At 51.8% G+C, this 22,705-nt stretch overlaps 1 protein-coding gene across 2 annotated transcripts in view; it reads left to right on the top strand.

Annotated features, from left to right (window-relative positions):
• ESRRB (estrogen related receptor beta) overlaps positions 1 to 22,705 on the top strand; it is a 172,385-nt gene that overhangs the window by 143,889 nt on the left and 5,791 nt on the right. For both annotated transcript variants that reach the window (XM_040477791.1, XM_040477790.1), the window contains exons 4-6: positions 11,184 to 11,294; positions 11,784 to 11,945; positions 20,543 to 20,812. In XM_040477791.1, coding sequence (XP_040333725.1) covers positions 11,184 to 11,294; positions 11,784 to 11,945; positions 20,543 to 20,812 — 543 coding nt within the window. The remainder of the gene's footprint in view (positions 1 to 11,183; positions 11,295 to 11,783; positions 11,946 to 20,542; positions 20,813 to 22,705) is intronic.

The raw sequence follows: 22,705 nt of genomic DNA on the forward strand, positions 1-22,705 counted from the left end.
ATTTAGGGGCTCATGAATTCTTCTGAAAATCCGGTGGGAATTCTACCATAAAACATACGCAAGTACTTGCACGTAAAATTTTGCAGACGATTTTAGGAGCTTCGCAGGACCCCTGAAGCCCACCTCAGAGGTTCCCGGAGTCAGATTAAGACCTGTTATTACAGAATCAGAGTTTTAGAGGTAGAAAGAACCTGAGAAACAATTCAGTCTCCCGGATGGTAAATTGCCTTTACCATCAGCTGTGGCAGGGGGAGTGGCCACCTAGATACGTCATCCAAAGGCTTAGGCACAGTTGGGATCAGTAGGCAAGAGGGCTGTGACCTATTAGCAATGTCTGCCACAGACTAGGAAACGGAAGGCAGCGGCACAGCCAACAGCTATTTGCCATGCCTGATACGGTGCAACTGAGTTTAATTTGTCCAAGGCCACGCAGCTAGTAAATAACAGAGCTGGGTGGTATTTAGTCTCTTTGGTTATGTGAGAATTCCTTGTAAGAAGCCCATCCCAACTCAAAACTGATGGTTTGGCCAGTAGCAAAGCCTGTAGCTTTTCCTCAAAGGGAAAAAGAAAGGGAAAGGAAGGAAAGAGAGACTGAGTCTAAATAGCCTGGCCCTGTCACATGCACGGTGTTGGAGACTTTTTGGTGGCTCGGAATGCAGGACCAACCCAGGCTTGCTGAAATGGTCTTGGGCCCATGATGGCCCGAGTGAGAAGGGTCCAAGGGAGAGAGCAGCAAGAGATGAATACTTTAATAGACAGGAGGCCGGGGCTCCTCACTCAGTGCCATGGTACCCACCAGGGACCGTTGGCACAAATCCCAGAATATTAGGTAGCACGTGGGTTTACCCACTCACGAGGCTCTCTTGACTTTTAGTGAGTCAGGCGTGAGGCTGTCACCATTATGATCTGGCACCAGGGTAAGAGGCAGCCCCAAATAGCCATCCTGTCCTAGGCAGCAAGGTGAGCTCACCCATCACCCAGAACTCCCCGCAGGACAGGTAGCTAAAGGAAGCCCCCCATGTGCAAGGGGTGTAGACGAGTGCTTAGGGTACTCGTCTGCTCTGCTGGGGCACCCGTCAGCATGCCCCCATGACCTGCAGCTTCTGGATACCCACATCACCTTCTTGGTGGTTTTCCCTGTTAGAGATGAGTCAGCTGTCATTTTGTAGAACTTGTAGGCAGAGTCAACCCTTAAGTCCCCAAGGAAGAATATTGGTCAGATCAAGTATTGACTAAAACAGGTTTAGTGTAGTGCTCCTAGATCTGGAAAGTCATCAGAACCACTGGAGGAGCATTGAAAAATTACCCATTCCTGGACATCATGCCAGACCTACTGACTCAGAACCTCAAAGGAGTAAGTAGTCAAAGTCTGTATTGTTCCAGGGCTTTCCAGGGCACCCCAGTGATCCCACAGACTGGTGGCCTCAAGTTCAAAGCAAAGGAGATAGGATTTGGAGGTCAAGATTCAGATCCTCCCTCCAAAATTTCCTGGCTGTGTGACCCTGAGCAAGTTACCCCTCTTTTCTGAGCCTCAGTTTTCACATGGGAATAATAACAATAATAATATTCCACATAATAATTCTCCCCCCTCAATATTGTTATGCAGAGTTAATGAGATTTGGAAATAGCTTTGTAAACTGTGAAGCATTGCACAAATGTGCACCTGTTTACATCATTCATAAACCAGGGACACTGAATTGAGGTGGGGTGGGCTGGGAGGGTGGGATTTCTGGGTAAGGTGAGGGGAAGGGTCCTGACCATGAAAAACTTGGCCGTGTCAGGAGAGATCCTGCCCTTAGACATGGATAGCAGCTCTGCAGAGGAGGCCAGAGGACACGGGCTCGGGGGCCTTTCTCTCTTCAGCCTGGTGTGAGCCTTTCTTGTGGGAGGAGAAATGTGACAGGGGCATTGCCTGGGCCAGGTGCAGAGGGCCACGCTTTTCAGAGCTTCAGCTGGTTATTTTTAGTGCCTGGCTAGAAAAGAAAGAAACTTGAACTGTCCCCGGCTGCTGTGCCCCCTGCACACGTGGCTATTTTTACTTCCGAAAGACTGGGATCTTGTCCAGCTTAGGGAGGGAAAATGAGAAGAAAGGAGGGAGGTGGAGGGAAGCAGGAATTATTTTACTTCCATTAAGAAAAAAGCCAGAAGGCTGATCTTACCAAGTCAGCAAGTGGACATCTGATCCAGGACGTGGCAGCCGCTGCCTCTGGACGCTGATGCACCTGCGGTGGGTGGGAGAGGTCAGCAGATGGGCATGGGATCAGGAGGTCTGGGGGGCCTGCCATCCCTCCTTGCCAGGACTTTAGGCCCCAGAGTGGCCCTGCGTCTTCTTTAATATTTCCTGTGCCCTGAGTTGGGAAGTAATGGGACACGGCGGGTGGAGGGATCCCAGCCTGGTGACGAGCCTGGTGGGGGCTGGGAGCCGTACAGCTGCAGCCAAGGCAGAACCTGTGTCCCGGGTTGGACAGAGGCAGCGCTCCACCCTGTGGGCATATTCAAGAGAGAACGCGGGGAGCTGTGTGCCCCTGGGCACATTATTCAACCTCTCTGAACCTTAAGGGTTCCTTAAGTTCCTTAAGGGTTTTGTTTAACGAACCTGATTCATGTTGTTATAACTAAGGGGGTGTGTTTCTCTCTCTTTCCAAGAAGGCAGTCAGTTCCTGCCAGACCCTGCCACCTTCCATAGGCAGAAGAAAGGAAAGAATTTATGAAGCTCCTACTGTGTACCAAACACTTTGTTACTTTCACGCATTTTACGTTACTTGATTGCATTGCCGTTTCGAAGACCATTTTTAAGTACACAATTCAGTGGCACTAAGCACATTCACAGCGATTCCATTTCCCAGACTTCTTCATCATCCCAATCAGAAAACCCTGTACTCATTAAACGGTAACCCCCAGTCTCTCCCCCCCCCCCCCCCCCCCCGGCCCTGGTAACCTCCAGTCGGCTCTCTGTCTATTCTAGAGATTTCTTATAAGTGGAATCCTACAACATCTCTCCTTTTGTGTCTGGCTTCCTTCACTTAGTGTAATGTATTCAGGTTTCCTCCATCCTGTAGCAGGTGTCGAGAGTTCATTCCTTTTTATTACGACTGAGTAATATTCCCTTACATGTTTGACCCCGCATTTTGCTTATCCATTCGTCTGTCGATAGATCGTTGGGTTGCTTCCACCTTTTGGCTGTTGTGAGTATTACTGCCATGAGCACTGAAATACAAATACCCTGTTAGAGTTTCCTGATTTCAGTTCTTTTGGGGATATACCTAGGAATGAAGTTGCTGGATCATAAGACACGGCTGATAATTCAGTTTAACTTTTGGAGGAACTGCCCAGCTGTTCTCTACAACAGCTGTACCATTTCGTATCTCCACAAGCAGCTAAAAATTTTTTTGAATCTTTTTATTTTTGAGATAATTGTAGATTCACATGTAGTTGTCAGAAGTAATACCGTTTCTCCCAGTGGTAGCAGCTTGCAAAACTGGTGTGGTATCACAGCCAGGATGTTGATATTGATACAGTCACGACAGGGAACAGTTTTAAGGCCGAAGTATTTTTAATAATAGCAATATTAACTGACACTTAATGGTTACTTTCTAGGTGCCATTTACAATATTTTAAGTGCTTTATTATTTTATTTTTAGTTTTTTAGTTAAACTTTTTTTTTTATGTTTATTTACTTTTGAGAGAGCGGGAGAGAGAGCATGAGCAGGGGAGGGGCAGACAGAGAGGGGAACAGAGGGCATGAAGGGGTCTCTGTGCTGACAGCAGCAAGTCTGAGGCGGGGCTCAAACTTATGAACAGGGAGATCATGACTTGAGCCAAAGTCAGTCACTTAACCGACGAGCCGCCCAGGCACCACCTTCAGTGCTGTACGTGTGTTAACTCATTCAATCCTGAACGACAATCCTATGATGTGCCACACTGTTATTTTAGTACAGGTGTAGAAACTGAGGCCCAGAAGGGTGAAGAAACTTGTTCCAGGTCATTCAGGTACTGGGGGGGTAGAATCAGGGATTCCATCCAGGTCTGACCCTGAGGCGAGGGCTTCTTTCTTCTGCTTTAGAGGCACAGACCTCTGTGCACCCCCATACAGTTGCTACCCTCCAAACAGAGTCACCAGGCATGCCTGGCAAGCTGCAGCCAGGAAGGTTCTGGGTCTTTGCTTTCAGGCCTTGTGATGAAGCATCTCAGCATGGACTTGGCTCCTTCTCCCGTTCACGCTCCCTTTCCCCCTGTTCCTTGCAAGGGTGACTGAGCACATCTCACCTCCCCATTGTCTTGGTCAGGGCTGGGCAGGAGCCGATGTCCCCTCACAGGCCACCAAAGAGGATTTAACGAAGGCACTATTTACAGAGGGGTGAGTGTGATCATGGGAACCAGTCAGAAGTGGTGATGGACCCCAGGACTAGCAACAGTGGGGAGCCTTTAACAGTGCCAGCCTGAAAAGATCTGGCAGGAATTGCCTGAACGAGAAGGTGAGAATTGTAACTGTTCTCAGAGGTCAAAGTCAGACTGCATTCCTACCTGTGTGGTCTCGGCAAGTTACTCACCCTCGCTTCGCCTCAATTTCTCCATCTGTAAAACGGGCTAATAGAATCTCCCTCTAGGGTTGTTGCAGTCCCTACGTGAAATGCTCAGAGCAGAGGGCAGCACCAAGTAACGGCTGCTCGGTAGATGTGACCTTCTCCTTATATTCTTGTCTACAAGATTTAGGGGTGTTGTCGTGTTGGCTCCCTGTCTAGTCCTGAGGTCAACTACAGGACTCAGTCTGCACAGGAACATCCTGCACAGGATTCCAGGGATTATTGATCTTTTTGTATTCTTAGCAAATTTGTGAATGCTTAAATTTTGGCCTGCACGTGTTAAGGGATTGACAGTGTTGAACGGTGGTTCAACAAAGGGTGTGTATTCATTACGGTATTTAGACATCTGGAATAGCTCACGTGTAAGTGTTATGAATGCTTTAAATTCAGAAAGTATCAATAAGATGATGGAATCTAATAATCCCAGACAGCGATTATAAGTTAATTAGTATTTTAATATACTCCCTGAGCCTACTTTTTTAGATAGTTTGCTAAAACTCTGAGAACACAAACAATAAGCCAACTCTTACTTCAAGTTCAAGTTGCCTTCTCTTTTTTTTTTCCCCATTTGGTGTTTGTAAGACTTAAGCATCCTAATTTAAGAAGTAATTGTCCGTTTTATTAGTTAAAATTGCTTTCTGCTGCAAGTTACCGAGAACTTGACTGCTAGTAGCCTAAGCATCGATAAAGGAGATTGATTTCCCTACCTACCAGGGATTCTGGAGAATCGGCAGTTGCTGGCATTTCCCAGGCTCTTTCTGTCTTTTTTTGGTGTTCTTGGACGTCCTCACTTGGCTGCCACAGCTCTAACCTTCACCTTCCAGGTCAGGGCAGGAGAAAGGCAACAGAGTTGCACCAAACATATCTGTCTCTCGTACCAGAAAAGCAAAACCATTCCCGGAAGCCCCCAACATGGACTTCCCCTTACAGCCCATTGGCTGGAACCAGGTCATATGACCAGCACTTGCTACCACAGAAACTGGGAAAGTAGGAACCAGGATTGGTAGGACTATAGTGCTAGCGGTAGGATGTTTCTATAAACAAAACCCAGGTTCTGTTAGCGTGAAAGAGAGGGGATGAAAAGATAGTTGGGTAGGCAACTAATAATGTCTGCCAGACCCAACCGTTAGAATCTGGTGATTTGTTTTTAAAGGATTCATGATACAGCATCTTGCTGCAGCGCTCAGGATGAGAACCCAGTCCATGCCATTATCTCATTTACTAAAATTGTGAGCAGTGTATTCTAGATAAAGTATAAAAACACATTGGCAGATAATACGTACAAACACAGTTGACCAGCGTCTGTTTAGGCAGAGGGCAGAGGAATTCAGACCTCTGTCCCCTGTCTCTGTGTTGAAGAAGCTGACCATTCTCAGTCCAGAGCAGACCACATCAATAAAGACAAATGCGTAGAAGGCAGGGAGGTGATTGGCCTGAAAACACTGTACGAATATAGAAAATAAGGAGTGCTTGGCCACAGAAGGAGGGTGCCCAAGGATGTTCAAGTCCATGAGGGGTTGTCTTGTGAAAGGGGGTAGTCTCATTGGATGGGATGGAGGGTAGGTAGAAAATGACCGAGAGACAGAATTTAGCTCAATACAAGGGGAAACTTTGATGAGGAATGGGCTGTCCTAAGGGAGTGAATTTCTAGAGGCTGGGGGGAACAGATGGAAACTGGGAAAAGGATAAGACCCTGAGAGTCTTTTGTTTCCTAAGCCTGCAGGGCTTCATTTGAACCGGTGCATCATTTCACTCAGACACTTGACTGCCTACCACCGGCTGGGTGAAAATGGAGCTGACTTGGGCCCTTTCCCTTAGCAACCCATTGAACTGAAAAGTGGATAGGAACAGAGGGAAACAAGCGCGAGGTGGCACACAGAGTGCAGTGAATGCTGCCGTGTGGGGCAGTGGCAGTGACGGCCTCCCTTGGCCTGTTGAACCACTGCCAACTTACCAAGCCTTTCCCCGCTGTTGTGTCATTCTGGTGTCACAAGAGCCATATTCGGTGAGCAGAGTTGATACTACCATTGCCTCCTTCCCCGTACCTGGTGATGACGAGACCAAGGCTATGAGAGCCAACTGGGCCAAGGCCGTTGAGACGGGTCTGGGACCTTGACCAGTGGATCCCATGGGGTGGCGTGCTTATGGGCTTGTGGCTGGGGGAAGATCTGGGAAAGCAGGCAGGAGGCCAGGATGCAAACCTGGCTCATACCAGACATCAATTGAGGCATAATCGAACCCAGCAGTCTACTTTTCTTAAGAAAACAGAATAAGCTGCTAACTGATGCATGTATTGATTGGAGCCATTGACCATCCTGCTGTGAAGATCTGAAGGAGAAAATTTAGAGGAGAGATTACACCCACCGGGCCCAGGGGAGCTGTACCCTGGAGTAGCAGAGAGCGTAGGTACTGGCTCTTTTACTGGGCAGATTACTCAGTTGCCCGAGCCTCGGTTGTTCTCGTTTGTAAAATGGGGATAATTGTGCCTGCTTTATGTGCTGTAGATTACAAAGGGCAACACAGAGAAAGTCCTCCACAAATTAGGCTGTTCTCATGTTTGTTATTACTGTGACTTACCAGAGAATTGTATATACTTGTTGGGGAAAAATGGTAATAATAATGGTGATGATGATGGTGATAGTAAAAGCTCCAGCTTTTTTTTTTTTTTTTAATGTTAATTTTTGAGGGGGTTGGGGGAGGCACAGAGAGGGAGACAAAAGATCTGAAGCAGTCTCCACGCTGTTAGGGCAGAGCCTGATGTGGGGCTTGAACCCATGAACTGTGAGATCATGACCTGAGCTGAAGTCAGATGCTCAACCAACTGAGCCACCCAGGCGCCCCCAGCTCTGGCTTTCTAAGCATCCATTGGGCATTGGGCACCATGACAGACCCTGTAATGGGACGGGGAGCAGCCCCTGGTCGTAGCGGTGCTGTTGGAGCTTGGATGTCTGGAAGAAGCACCCAGCCCCCAAGGGAAGGAGGCCCAGCCGTTCCTGTATGCATCAAGACTTTCTTGAACACCCACTACAGGCCAGGCCCTATCTCAGGACAAAGAACATTCTAGATGGAGGTTGCGACAGAAGTGGCAACTGCCCATCTCCTTGCCTTGCTAAGGGACCCATGCCTCTTTCAGGGTTTTGTTGAGCAGTTCCCACTCCTGCTACACCACCCGGGGTGGGTGTGGGGAGAGCTTGTGAGACTGGCCTCAGGAGAGAAAGTCAGTGAAGTGGGGAAGGGCTCATCCTGGACTCTGGTCTGACCCCGGCACACAGTAGGTGCACAGGAAATGGGCCCCCTCCTCATCCTGTGTGAACGAAGTCGGGCATTCTCACTTTTAGTCTTACCAGCTTTCTAAGACAAAGCAGAGCCTGGTGGAGGGTTTGGCTCACGACATCCGATGTCGGTGTTATAGGCGGGGGGAGGGGGGGGAGCTGCTTTGTAGCTGTATCACTGGAGGGTGTCAGGAAAACAGGACTTTCCCCACAAAACCTTCAAAGGAGGAGCCATCCTTCCTGCCTTTGTGTGCCTGCTCCTTCTGCCCTCACTGAGGGGGCCAGAAGGGAGGGGTGGCGTTTGGGAGCCAGAGCCCCACCAGCATGTGGGTTTAGCTCCTGCACCGGATGGGCCTCCTCTGTCCCCTTCAAGGTCCGGGCCGCTGCCGGTCTGTAGGATGCTATATTGCAGCCCTTTCCAAACACCGTTGTGCCTCCGAGTCACCTTGTTGAAGTGCTGACTCCCGTTCCTAGGGGGCAGCCTGACATATTTGCATTTCAGACAAGCTCCCGGATGATGCCTGGCCTGGACCACCCTTTGAGACAGGAGGGCAGTGGCCGGTGTCCCACCTGACTTCACTCCGCGCTCTGTCACATGCATGCTGACTGAACTGCCTCCTGGTGACCACAGCTGTGCCCAGGGCTTGCTTTGGGCCCCACAGCCCGCCCAGCCCTGGTCCGGGAAGGGCTGGTGACTGCCAGGAGGGGCGGTTGGATGCCCCAAGGCCCTCATCTGCAGCAGGGTAACTGGTGGTGTCCTGCCCTGTCTCCCAGGGTCTTCAGGGAGGCTGAGCCTCAGCTGGCAACGGCAGTAACCTGCTCACCTACTCAGGAACACACTCATGATTGGCTTTCTTCCTGGGTTCACCTTCCAGATAAACTCTCCTTGTCACAGGGTCTGGTCCAAGGCAACCCAACTGTAGGTGTGGTCAGTTGCAATCCGCTCTGCCCCTCAAAGCGGCAGGGGAGTTCACTGGAAGCTTCTCAGGAGGCTCAAGGACCACACTTAGAAGCCAGACAAGGACCAAGGGAAGCTCCAGAAAGCCTAGGCACGAGAGATGCAGTAGCCAGGAGAGTGTGGCCCAGGGTGCCCACACCCCCGCTGCTGACCACCGCTGCAGCCCTGAGCAGCTCTCCCCCTCCGTTCTGGTGCCATTTGATCAAAGCTTCCCGTTAGCTGTTCCTGAGTCACCAGCCCATGCTTCAGCCTCCAGAGGGTCGAGTTAGATACCCAGACTTGGAGTGGGCACAGGCCCCCCCCCACTGCGAGATGACCCACAATAGGGGAATTAGTTTAAGCGGGAAGCAGGGGTGGGATGCTGGGTAGACCGTCTCCCCCCAGAAAAGTTTACTGCAGCCATGTTCAGCATCAAGTACAGGTATGTCAGACCGGGGGGGGGGGGCGGGGGGTGAAAAGGACACCGCTGATGAAAATGCAGAGCAGTGACTGGCCCCACATAGAGTCCCCCTGGGCCATCTGTCTTAGTGGCTCAAAACATCCTCCCTGCCCTCTGCCCTGAAGGAGGAGGAGGTCTGAGCCCTTGACTGGGAGCACGTGGGCACGGTACCATGCCAGTTCCCCACCCCAGTTCCCTTAGGGCAACTAGCAGTTGAAAGGCCGGTCCCTCTTATTCAGCACACAAAGTGATTTCACTTTCTATGGCTCTCACTGCCCCGGAAACTTCCTCTCGCGTCCCAGGGACTTAACCGTAGTAGCTGTACATCCTCAGAAGCAGCCAGCAAATCACCCTTGGCCTGAACGGGATCTAAATCCTCGTTCCATTCGGTCACCCATATTGCTGCCTTCTGCCTCTCCCCAGGAAGGGCCTGAGCTGCCGCCACTGCCAAGCTAAGAGGACAGGCAGGAGGAGGTGGCAGCGGGAAAGTGCCCTGAAGATCAACTACTAGGACTCTGAGGGTGATGCTGTTGACCTTTGGGGAAAGGAACAGGAAGTTGAACTTGACCTGTCACCTCAGAGGCTAAGGTGGCCACTGAGCTCTCTTCCTCTCAGGACTCTGTCTCTTACTTTTTTACTTTTATTTTTTATTTAAAAAAATTTTTTTATGTTTACTTATTTTTGAGAGAGAGAGACAGAGTGTGAGCAGGGGAGGGGAAGAGAGAGAGGGAGACACAGAGTCCGAAGCAGGCTCCAGGCTCTGAGCTGTCAGCACAGAGTCCGACGCGGGGCTCGAACCCACAAACTGTGAGATCATGACCTAAGCTGAAGTCGGAGGCTTAACCGACTGAGCCACCCAGGCGCCCCACTTTCTCTCACTTTTTATGCATTTTAATCAAGGCCCATTTCATGGTAAGCTTAAGGGAGCTGCTCTGTTTCCTGTAATAGTTCATACTTTGGAGCTAATTTGTTGGATCCCACCCGTTTTTCAGGGCAGGCCACATAGGTTGGTGTCCAGTCTGTGCTTGTGTGCCTTTGGATGAGGAACCTATTTGAGGTCCTGTCCACCCTGCAGGCTGGTGAGGGATGTCAAATGATACGAACATGTCTGTCTAGACTGCAGTTGCTGAGGGTGGGGTGGGTTCCTGGGAGGCCGTATCGACCCAGGGAAATAGCAGATCTCTGTAGGATCGGGCCTCATCCTGGGAAGGGATGTCAGTGTGGAGTGGCCACACCTGCTTTTGCACCTGCTGCTGGGAGACTTTGAGGGGTTCATTTTCCAGGTGTGGCCAGGACCACCTGCGTCCCCATCCAGGAGAGTCTGGTCCACGGCTACCCACGTCCCTGCTACTGAGGGTACTACCACTGCCTGGACCAGTCCTCACACTCCCTTTAGTCTAGAAGACAGACTGTAGAACTCCATCCTACGGTCTCTGAAAGTGGGACCCAGAAATTGACATCTGTAATGAACACCCATTCAGATGCTGCTTACGTGAAAAGGCTGAACATTCTTGTTCTTGTTCTTTGGAGGTGCCTGCCAGTGGCAGAGAGTTCCTTTCCCGTCTTGCAAGCCAACTCAACCCTCCCTGGATTCACAGCAGATCTAAAATAACGAGTCTTCCTTCCCTAACGTCTAGAGGAGTGCTTACGTTGTGCTTTCCCTTTGGAGACAAAAGACTCAAGCTGTGGGTTGCTCGGGATAGATGTCAGGAGGATGCTGAATCCAGAGGCAGGGCCGGGCCCGGGGCAGCTGGGATGGGTCATTACCGTTAGTTGTTTTAGGATTGCAGGACTCCCTGGTTGAGCTGGCCATGGGGCAGCTGGAAAGCCATCTAGTCGTGGGGGCCGAAGCCAGTGTTGCGATTCCAGAGTTAGTGCTAACACCCCTGACGCTGAACAGCCTGACACTTTGCCCCTTTCTTCCCCAACAGGTGTGCGCCTTGACCGAGTGCGTGGAGGCCGCCAGAAATACAAGCGACGGCTGGACTCTGAGAGCAGCCCATACCTGAGCTTACAGATTTCTCCACCCGCTAAAAAGCCATGTGAGTGTCAGGGCAGTCCATGCTCCTTCTGCCAGCATGGGTACCTGGGACATCTGGCCCCCGTGGGGAGATGCCACCTTCCCGCTGCTGGCTAGAGACAGTGTGGATCCTGGGGAGGTGGCATTGGTGGCCGGCTGGGTGTCGGGTGCTTCAGGCTTCATTCGGAAGGCCTTTCCATGTGGGATTTACAGAATGTGGCTCCAAATGAAGCATGATCCTAAGAAGGCATGGGCCCCGGCATCCGGAACGTGTCGCCCTCACCTGCCACTCAAAGCAGGTTCCTCTCAAGAGAAGTCACCAGCAACTTCCCTTGGAGGGCTATTTTTTAATAGCCCAAATCAACACGGCCAGCAAGTTTGTGGAGTGAGAAGGGGAGGGGGAAGGGAGAGACTCCTCAGAACCCAACTTTTCTTTCCGAGTCACTGCAGGCTCCACCCCGGCCCCTCCTCCTCCCCCCAACGTTCACATTCCTCCTCTGGTTGTTGGCAGTGACCAAGATTGTCTCCTACCTGCTGGTGGCCGAGCCGGACAAGCTCTATGCCATGCCTCCCCCTGGCATGCCGGAGGGCGACATCAAGGCCCTGACCACTCTCTGTGACCTGGCAGACAGGGAGCTCGTGGTCATCATTGGCTGGGCCAAGCACATCCCAGGTGAGTCCCGTAGGACCGGGCAGGGGTGGTATAGCCAGGGACTCTCAGCCACTGTCCCCACCACCGTGGTTCTGATGCATGGGAGCCCCAGGACCCAGGAGCCGTGTTTTCTTCTGGGCTCCTTTTCTCTTCGTGGGATTGGAGGTAAGCAGGTGTTGGGAGGTCCAGTAACATTCCTGAACTGCTGGGGGCTCTTCAGAATCAGTGATCACTCTCGAGGGTTGCTGATTGCTTCTTACAATAGGTGAGATTCAAAGAGCAAGTTCTCTGAGTCCTTCAAGACCAAAGGGTTTTCTTGTAGACCTTATTGGAAATGTGCTGGGAAAATGCAGCAGAGAATTTGAGTCTCTTGCTTCCTTTAGCGGCCGGTGGACTGGAGTGGTTAAGAACATGGGCTGGGGAGTCAAAGTCTGGGATTCAAAGGATTCAACATCTGGGTCTGCGGCTCACTAGCTGTGTCACCCTGGGCAGGTCACCCGGCCCCTCTGTGAACAGGGAATAATAGCAGTACCTCCTTCGTGGGCTTTGCCGTGAGGATGAAATGCAAGGATGAGTGTGATGTGTGGTCCATGTTCACGTTCACTGCTGGCTCACTATTGCCACTTGCCTGATCTTATGGGAGGCCCATCTCTTAATAGGTGGCGTGGAAGGTGCATGTAATAAATACGTTTCAGGAGATAATGGACTCCGGGTATGGCTGTTCGCTGCGTGTGGCCCACACCCTTCCTTCAGCATCCTCCGTCTGGACAGATGGTGGAAGCTGGTTTTTAATTTTATTTTTGTAGACGCCGATACCCACGTGTTTTGTATTACACACGTGTTGGGGAGCTTTCGAAAGCCTGTGCAGTTTATGCCTCGTAAGGTTTCTACAGCTTGTCTCATAGTGTGGTGGGGACATCCTGTTTTCCTCTGGCAGTCATCCACCACAGACTCGGATTCTTACTAGCGATGTGACACGGGGCAGTTTATCTTCCTGTCTGTAGGTCCTCTTTGTGTGTGTCGCCGGCTCTGAAAAGTGAATGTAGCACGCACGGTGGTGTAGCAAAGGTGTCTGAGACTTTAGATGCCAAGGCCCGCAGTTGACTGGGGGGAGTCAGAATGTTTGTATAGAAGACACGCGTGTGTGCACAACCTAGATGAAGGAGTCTTCCCGCGGACGAGGGCTTGGGAGCTGATGCTGGTATTACTTAGCTGGCAGGAAGCGTAGCATTCCTTGCGCAGATGGCCCCTGGCGTTCCGACTCGGGGAGGGCCTCACCGGGGATCTGAGCTGGACGCCCTTACTAAGGAGCTCAGCCTCTTGGGATTACACACTCAGTAATTTTGAATCTGGCCCATGCTGATTCAGCACAGACGTGGGGTCAGGCCACTGCGTAAGACACCTCAGCCCGGATTGCTCCACTGACCCGGGGCCGAATCCGGTACAGCTCCCCCTGCCCCTCACATCCTGCCCTCCCCGCCATCACACGCTCCTCTTCCATCGCATCCCAGCGATGGCTCAGGGGTGGCGCCTGGCGGTCCCCCAGGTCACCGCTTCCTTCTCCTGCCACCTCTAAGGGGAGGTGTAGAACCAGGAGACGCTGTCTCCCTTGCACCCGTTCCTCTCTCCCGTCTCCCTCCTTCCAGCGCCATCTCCCATCTGTGCCCGACCAAGAGGGAGGTGGGCCGAGCAGAGTGGCTGTTAGGGGCCCAGACTTTGGATCCAGACAGACCCAAGCCCTGATCCAAGTTCTGTCCTTACTGGCCTTGTGAAGAGATCTCATTTTTCTGAGCTTCAGTGTCCTTGCCTGTGAATTAAGAATCGTAATAGATGGTACAGGGCCGTCAGCCCAGCCCCCGCACACAGTGGGTGCTTGATAAGTGGCAGGGACCATGACTGTGTCATTGTCTTTGCTAATAGTATTAAAAGCTTCCTTTCACATCTTCCTTTTCCCTTGTCCAGAGCTGGATTCTTTTTGATTAAAAAATAAAATAAACATAGGGGCTCATTTGTCTGTCTGAAACACTAATTTGTCTATTTTGCATAAATTTGCATGCTGAATTATTTGGGCCTGACCTTCTAGTGTTTAAGGTAAAATTAATTAATAGCGTCTCCTGCCACTGCATGTAAACCTCATACTAGGGGCGATGACATATCAAGTGCCTGATATGTTTAAACTAATCGACTTAATCCCATCTCAGATTAGACAGAAAACTCCCCTGAAGACCTGCTCACTGGCCTTTAGAGAGAGAGACAGAGAGAGAGAGAGAGAGAGAGAGAGAGAGAGCCAGAAAGAGACCAGGTTTCTTAGCAGGGTAGATGCAAGCCAGGGCCCCACCCTGGGACTGACGTCAGCTCCTGTCCATCCTGGTTCCTGGATAGCAGAAGGTTCCTTAAGACCGCTCAGGTTAGCACTCTGAAGCAGAGCCCAGCCCACTTTCCTTAAGCAAGGAGACCACGTCTCATGACTCAGTACGAGCTAACCTCTCAGTATCTGTCCATAGCCTGGCATACAGAGGGCACTTCATACTTGCCTTTGCATGCATTTATTGAGTAAGGTCTCTTGTTAGGAGTTGTGGCTGATACAAAGAAGTAGATTAATTTCTGCCCCAAGGATCTCATTTATAAATAAGGTGGATAATTTTGTTTTTAGTAAAATACTCGTTTTTAAATTTTTTTTAATGTTTTTGTGTGTGTGTGTGTGTGTGTGTGAGAGAGAGAGAGAGAGAGAGAGAGAGGGAGCACGAGTTGGGGAGGGGCAGAGACAGAGAGGGAGACACAGAATTCGAAACAGGCTCCAGGCTCTGAGCTGTCAGCACAGAGCCCGACGTGGGGCTCGAACTCGGAACAGTGAGATCATGACCTGAGCTGAAGTTGGACGCTTCACTGACAGAGCCACCAGGCGCCCCAATACTTTTTCCTTAAAAAGAATTTTTTTTAACGTTTATTTATTTTTGAGAGAGAGAGACAGAGACAGAATATGAGCAGGGCAGGGAGGGGCAGAGAGAGGGGGAGACACAGAATCGGAAGCAGGCTCCAGGCTCTGAGCTGTCAGCACAGAGCCCGACATGGGGCTTGAACTCACAAACCGTGAGATCATGACCTGAGCCGAAGTCGGACTCTTCAGCAGCTGAGCCACCCAGGCACCCCCAACAAAATACTTTCTCATGAGAAATTCTAAACATACAAAAATAGACCAGACCTCCATGAGGAACCTCCATGACACTTGCTTCAATATTACCACCCCACTGCCTGTTTCCCTTTACCTCTACCCTGTTTCCCATCTCCTGCACACTTAGGAGGCAGCAAGGAGAACCACGGGACAGAGGGATGCCTTGGGCTGCGGGGGCAGAGGGCAGACGCTGAGCTAGGCCTTCAGGATTGATGGGCAGTGGCCATGGAGGAAAAGCCCAGAAGGGCAGCAGGGCGCCACGAACACAAGTTTTCAGGCTGCAGGCCAGAAGCTAACATATGTACACAGGCGCTGAGCGACCCGCTTGGCCAGTAGGAAGGATCGTTTGAGCACAAAACTCATTTCTCAGCAGGCCCCCCCTCCCCCCCACCCCGGCTTTCACTCACATGTTTGAACACACAGGACACTTTCATACGGGTGAGCTCCCTAGGGAGCTCGGGCTGATTGCGGCTCACTCAGAATAGCAGCCATTCCTTTGTTTCAGTCCGTCTGCAGTGGCCTTACCCCGCACGCATGCAGGCTTTTACCTGGAGTTGAACTTTCCAAGTCCTGGTTTGCCCAGAGGATGAGCCCGAGTCTTTAGAGCGCCCACCCCTCGTTCCCCGGGAGCGACAGGTTCGAGCAAGGGGCAGCAGCCTTTAAGAGGCAGTGGGTATCGCTTGATGAATTGTCCTGTCACCCCAGGTGGCCTGGAGGCTCCGCCAGCCAGGGGAGCCCTCCCAGGCCAGGGTGACACGTGCACACCTCTGCGGGGGGAACCCCCCAGAGGCCTCCTCACGGAGGGCTCCTCAGCGGCCCTGCTCCCAGGTAGCCACCGTCTGGCTCTCGCTGGGGAGGGAAGAATGCCAGCGGCCGATGAAATATGGGCTGCCGAGTGACAGCAGCTGTGTCTGGAGTGGCCTCAGATCCTATAATTACATCTCCCTTTATTACCTCTGCTAATGGCCCTCCAGGTCGACAGAAACGATAATAAATTAACAGATTATGAACTCCACTTGCCACAAATTATGTGCTCTTTTTTTTTTTTTTCCTTAAATTCTAGGAGCTCATGCTGTCAAACCACTGGGGGATGGGGGCTTGGGAAGATCCTGACTGTTATCAGATCAGTTGGTGCAGATAAAGCAACTTTGTGGGGGTGGGCAGCAGGGCCCCAGGAGGGGAGGCGGGCAGGGACAGCCAGCTGGGGCAGGGCAGGACCTCCAGCGGGCAGTGCTCTCGCCCAGGGGCCTGGGCCACACCAGCCTCTCCCGGAAGCCACCCTGTCCTAGAATTGCTAATTGCTCGATGGAGGAGGAGACCCAGCCCAGCACAGAGAAGCAGACGTGGAGGGTGCTTGGCCGAAGGACAGGGAGGAGTGCTTCAGCCCTTGGTCTGGGTTTAAATAAAAGAAAGAGTATGTGCTTTTACCAAAGATGACGGGCAGGGACAGAGGGCTGGAAATTAGGAGTTCCAAATCCCTCATCTTTCTTAAACATCCTTCTGGGAATTTCCTGTGCACGTACAGCCACTGTGTGCGTACGTGTGTGTGTATGTTCTCTCCCCACCATGAGACCATTCTAGAACAACTGCTCTACATCTTGCTTTTTTTCATTGAATTCTATAACATGGTAGCACTTCCCTTGTGCTAGGCAGTGTACTGAGTACTCCGCACGTTAGCTCATTCAATCCACACGGTCCCGTTAGGGAAGTATTATTATTATTCCCGTTTTACAGATGAGGAGACTGAGGCACACAGAAGTGGACATACCCAGTGTCACAGCCAGTGGTCAGCAGAGCTAGGATTCTAGGGTCTGGTCGTGCATCTGTGTCCTTAATAGTTAAGTCCTCCTTACATTCATGGGTGTCTTTCCACACCCACAAAAATAGTTCTACCTCATTCTTTCTGGTGGCTTCTAACGTGCCATTCGTTTAGCTAATAATTATGTTTATATAGTAATTACACGAATCACATTAGTTACATTTAGGTTGTTTCCTGCTTGAGGCCATTACAGACTGATGGAACAAAACACCCTTTCACATTTATCTCTGTGTATTTGTGCATCCTTTTCTTTCTGGGAGAAATTCCTAGCAGTGGAATTTCCAGGTTGAAGGAAGCATGCCTTTTGTTTTATGCTGGATTTAGTTTTATTTTGGGACATCTTAAATATGGACAGGTTCAAAGACCAAAACTAGGTAGAAATGTGCACACAGCCTTCCCCTCCAGCCCTGTCGCCTCCCCTCCTTCCTCCTAGAGCTGTTTTTATATTTCGTTCTGCCTTCTAGTGTGTCTTTTTTTGAAGAACTAGAAAGTATTTGAACTTTTTAAAATATTAGGACATACCACATATTTCCCCCCCTACCTTGCACAAAGAGAAGCAGCCTCTATATACCATTCAGCACTTTGGAGAGTGCATTTGGATTGTCAAAGCCCCTTCCAGCTCCTTTCGGAGCCACTCAAGGAGAAGGAGAGAGGTCAGGGGCCGAGGGCCAAGTCCACTGCAGAGAGGTCCGCACACAGGCGTAGGTCTATCCTCAGATGGTGGCCCAAACTCTCAAAGGCGCTGTCCCCTTTCTCCCACCACCTGCTCCCCTCCTCCCAGAGGGCAGGCCTGTGTCTCTGGCTTCTGCACGATGGGAAAAGGTGCCGAAATTCAAACTCGTGGCTGAAGGACTGAGAGGGTCTCAGCGAGTTCTTCGGGCCCATTTTCTTGTCACCTAGGAGTCAGGGTCCAGTGGCATCTGTTGTGCTCTGTGCTGGGAATATGCACTGCGCATCTCCCTTGTCCCAGCCGGCGCTTGGCAGTGGGGGTGGGGAGAGGGACAGCAGCTCATCCCCGCACCCTGGGGTGTGCTCGCCAGTGGGGCCCTCGCCACCCTCTTTAGAACCCCTCCTACCCTGCAGGGTTCAGCCCCAAGTCTCCTTCTGCAAAGCCTTCGGCACATTCTTGTTTGGGCCAAGTTCTCAGAGCCCTCCACCCCCCTTGTTCTTCTCACTGCCCCAATTTCAGGGTCACGGCAGAGCTCGGTGCTCGGGGCATGCCTTTCCCTCCTGACCGTGAGCGCTTTCACGCAGGGACCCCTTCTGGTTGGAGCTCACCGTTCTGCCCACAGGGCCTGGCATTTAGCAGGTGCCCAGTGAGGAGGTGCTGGATGAAGGAAGAGACCAAAGATGCTGTTAACGTGCCTCTGGTGATGGTACCTTCGTGATGGGCATCACAGGGGTCCCTTCTCTTTCGTTTCCAGAAGTCTCGCTCTTACCTCACCTCCCTTTTTGCAATTGTCTGTTAATTTTGCCCCGTCCACCTCCTACATCTTCCCTCCCGGTCTGTCTGCTTCCAGTGCAGCCCCCACGTCCCTGCGTGCACACACCCTCATGAGCTGGCTGATTGGGATCTGTTAATTAATGTCGCCCAAGCCCTCTCCCGCTCAGAGGCCCGATAAGGGAAATTGGATGTCCGTTCTGTCTGCCTTTTATTACCTCCCGGCTCTCCCTGCCACCACAGGCTGCCACACACCCCCTCTCACGCTGGGATCCAGACAGCACGCATACACCTGGCCCCTCTCCCCAAGGAGGTATGTCAATCCAGGCCTGCCCCGTCCATCAGTGTCATCGCTCAGCTCTTTTGATGGGTGCCAGCAGCCAGGTGGTGAGCCAGGAGCCCCAGGAGTGCCCCCTAAGGTTGAACATTCGCGCACTGGTTGGAAAATGGAGAGGGATCGTGGGTTTTAGACTCGGGGGACCGCAGGTGAGGGGTGGGACAGACTCCACGGAAACCCAGAGCGATGGGCCTGTCGAGAAGCTCAGGACCACCCCGGGCCTCCAGCTGTGCCCAGAAGGAAGAAGAGGGTCATGCCAGTAGTGTGCTAATAACAACAAAAACAGTAACGACAGCCATGGGCATCACCCCTCGGTCAGGCTCGCCGGGCACCGCCAGTGTAGGGAACAGAGGGGGCCTGTCTGAAAACCACCTCTTCACCCTCGAAGCCCCCGCATCAGCGCTGCACCCACACGGGGTGAGGTGCCAGGGCGCCAATGCAGCGGAGACCCACATGGGCAAACTCAGACCCGGCCGCCCGGGATGCATGGTACGTACAGATGGCTGTGTGGGTCTCTTCCTTCTTTCCGTCAGTCTGGCGGCATCCGTGTGGGAGCCAATCTTGGAATTTCTGGCCGAAGTTACCACCTTGTGTTCAGTGACTGAGAAGTTTAAAAATCAACTTCTTCCCTCCCTCCCTTCTCCTTCCTCCTCCTCCTCCTCCTCCTGCTCCTTCTTCTCTACCCTCCTCTCAGATCAAAATGTTAATTGTTCCGGGATGCCTGGCTCCATTGGTTAAGCATCTGCTTCTTGGTTTTGGCTCAGGTCATCATCTCACAGTTTGTGAGTTGGAGCCCCGCGATGGGCAAGAGTTAAAAAAAAAAAAAAAAAAAAAAAAAAAAAAAGATGTTCATTGTTCCATGCCTGAGTTAAGTACATGTATAAAGCAATTCCAGACACTTCTCATTTTGCACATGAAGACTTTTCATCTCATCGTTCATAGCAATAGCACGAGCTCACTGAACATGTTGTATGTCCCATAATCGTTGTCTTATTCAGACCTCGTGGAGAGTCTGAAGCAGGTGTTGACAGTTATACCCATTTCACAGAAGGGGATGCTGAGGTTTGGGTCAGTTACAACTTTCACACGGTCAGCCTGCAGCTAGGAAATGGGGAGTCAGGGTTCAGGCCCAGGCAATCTCCCGAGCACATTGGACAAGACCATGTCATAATTCAGGAGCCATCCCCATCCCGACCTGCTTTTGCGCTGGGGTCGGCCTCCTTACTAGCAGGGAGGGGGAAACTCCCATGATTCTAAGCTCTCGGAATGCAGGACGGCAGGGGCCTGACCCCTGGAGGAGAGGCTGCTCTGTGAGAAAGTGCCCCCTGACCCTGGGGGCTCTTGAGCTCTTAGCAGCCCGGGCTGTGGTCACTAGGGGGTCACTGGCTGGGAACAGCTGAGTCCTCTCTCCCGGTTGGGCCCCTGGGTTGGCACACACAGCTGAGACTGTGCAACGTTAAAATGCCAAAATGTCCCCTGGTTGAGCAGAGAGAGGGATCTGGAAAGTCCCCAGAGGGAAGGGGACCCAGTACTGCCGCCTTTTGATCCTATTATGAATTTAAAAACCCCTTCGATTACAAACACATTTAATTAACCAAAAAAAAACCTCTTCAGACCTTTGAAACTAGCACAGAACTAACAACCAGAGTGATAATAATAACAGTTGTCAACATTGACCGAGCTCTCATTACATAAGTCTTTTCCGTGAATTCCCCGTCTGACTCACTGGCCAAGGGAAGGACGAGGAGTCCAGCAGGTACGGAGGGAGGGGCAGGGTCGGGGCCCGGGACCACCTCCTCCAGCCAGCCCTCCTGACTGCCGCTGCCCTCCCTGCCCCCTCTTCCCGCAGGCTTCTCGAACCTCTCTCTCGGGGACCAGATGAGCCTGCTGCAGAGCGCCTGGATGGAGATCCTCATCCTGGGCATCGTGTACCGCTCGCTGCCCTACGAGGACAAGCTGGTGTATGCTGAGGACTACATCATGGACGAGGAACACTCCCGCCTCGCGGGGCTGCTGGAGCTCTACCGGGCCATCCTGCAGCTGGTGCGCAGGTACAAGAAGCTCAAGGTGGAGAAGGAGGAGTTTGTGACACTCAAGGCCCTGGCTCTGGCCAACTCAGGTAAGGGCGGGCATGGGCCCCACGGTGGGACCTTCCGGAGGTCTTCTTGGGCCCCGGGGGGCACAGCCCCGGAGCTCGCGAGCGGGGCCACCGTGAGAGGCAGGGTGGCGTGAAGATGCCCGAGGTTCTTGTCACCAAAGGTTGTGCAAGGGGTTGGCCTGGAGCTAAAAGGGGTTGGCCCGCGATAGGTGCTTCCTGAGCCCTTGATTTGCAGGGCGTTCTACGAACTGAGCCTCTGCTATCTAGCCCAGCACACCGGTTAAGGACAGAGGCTCTACAGTCACTGAGAGTCAAATCCTGCTTCTGCTACTTGGGCAAGTCGCTTCCCTCTGTGCCTCCTATTCTTTATCAGTAAAAGGGGAACAATGCAGAGTCCCTCCCCCACCAGACAGTGGAGGGGGGTTATTTGTACATCATTATGTTACACTCACAACACGCTGGGCTTACAGTAAGCGTTGAACCTGCTAAATAAATTAGCTGTGAACTTACTTAATTCTTAACAACCCTGTGAGCAAGGGTCTCATGATTTTTACCCCATTTTATAGACGGGGGAACTGAGGCTTGGAGAAAATTGCCCAGGGCCACACTGTCAAAGGGTGTCAGAGCTAGGACTCAAACCAAGGCCCTGTCCTTGCAAAATCAACCCCCAGCTCGTAGCCACTCCTTGAATCTTCCAGTCAGATCGCTCAGGCACAAGAGAGAGAAAACCTTCCCAGCTGAGTGGTCTGGTCGGTCGTTAAGAAGGAGGGCTTCACGTCCCACTCTTGATTTTGGCTCGGGTCAATGATCTCAGGGTCGTGAGATCGAGCCCCGTGTCGGGCTCCGCACTGGGCAGGGGGCCTGCTTGGGATTCTCTCTCTCCCTCTCCCTCTCCCCCTCCTCAGCTTGTGCACGCTCGCTCGCTCTCAAAAGTAAAAAATAAATAGGGGCGCCTGGGTGGCGCAGTCGGTTAAGCGTCCGACTTCAGCCAGGTCACGATCTCGCGGTCCGGGAGGTCGAGCCCCGCGTCGGGCTCTGGGCTGATGGCTCGGAGCCTGGAGCCTGTTTCCGATGCTGTGTCTCCCTCTCTCTCTGCCCCTCCCCCGTTCATGCTCTGTTTCTCTCTGTCCCCAAAATAAATAAAAAACGTTGAAAAAAAAAATTAAAAAAATAAAATAAAATAAAATAAAAAATAAATAAAAGTAAAATAAAACTCTTTAAAAAGGGAGGCTTCGCCTCCCTTCCATCAGCCCCTTGCAGCTCCTGGCTGGAATCTCTGGGGACGGGGGCTGGGCGCTCGTGATGCAAGTGAGCGAGCTGGACTGTCATCTGTGTCCACACTTGGGGAGCACCCACCGTATGCAGGGTACTGTGCCAGGCAGGGGGTGGAGAATGCAGGAGAAAATCAGGCTCCCTGTCCTAAAGAGAGACTGTCAGGCAGGCACACACAGTTCCCCAGGGCAGTGCGTGTGCCTTGCTCAAGTCTGGTCACATGGACCCAAGTTCAAATTTTAGCTCTGACACTTAGTAGCAGTGTGGCCTGGGCAGGTTGGCAACCTTCCTTAGCCCTGTCCTTGTGTGTACAATGGGGACATTCCAGTACCTTCTCCAAGCACTTTGGTCTTGAATGACCGACTGAAGATACAGCACTTAGACCAGTGCCTGGCCTAGAGCAAATGTTCAATAAATATTAATTATTATCATTATTATTAATATTAGAGGAAACAGAGTGTTATCCGCACAGGGAAGAGGGACAGCTGGTTCCCAGGCGGAGACGGTACAAACAGGGTAAGCGACCGGTTTGCAGGGATACGGTTCGGCTTTTAGTAAGTCCCGTGTCCCGGGAAACCTCAGTCCCTGGCGAACCGAGACCGTGGTCCCCCTAACAAATGTTTTCAGAGAGAATGCAGGGGT

This window comes from Herpailurus yagouaroundi, unplaced genomic scaffold, assembly GCF_014898765.1.
Source record: "Herpailurus yagouaroundi ecotype Mexico unplaced genomic scaffold, PumYag 141, whole genome shotgun sequence".
Lineage (NCBI taxonomy): Eukaryota > Metazoa > Chordata > Mammalia > Carnivora > Felidae > Herpailurus > Herpailurus yagouaroundi.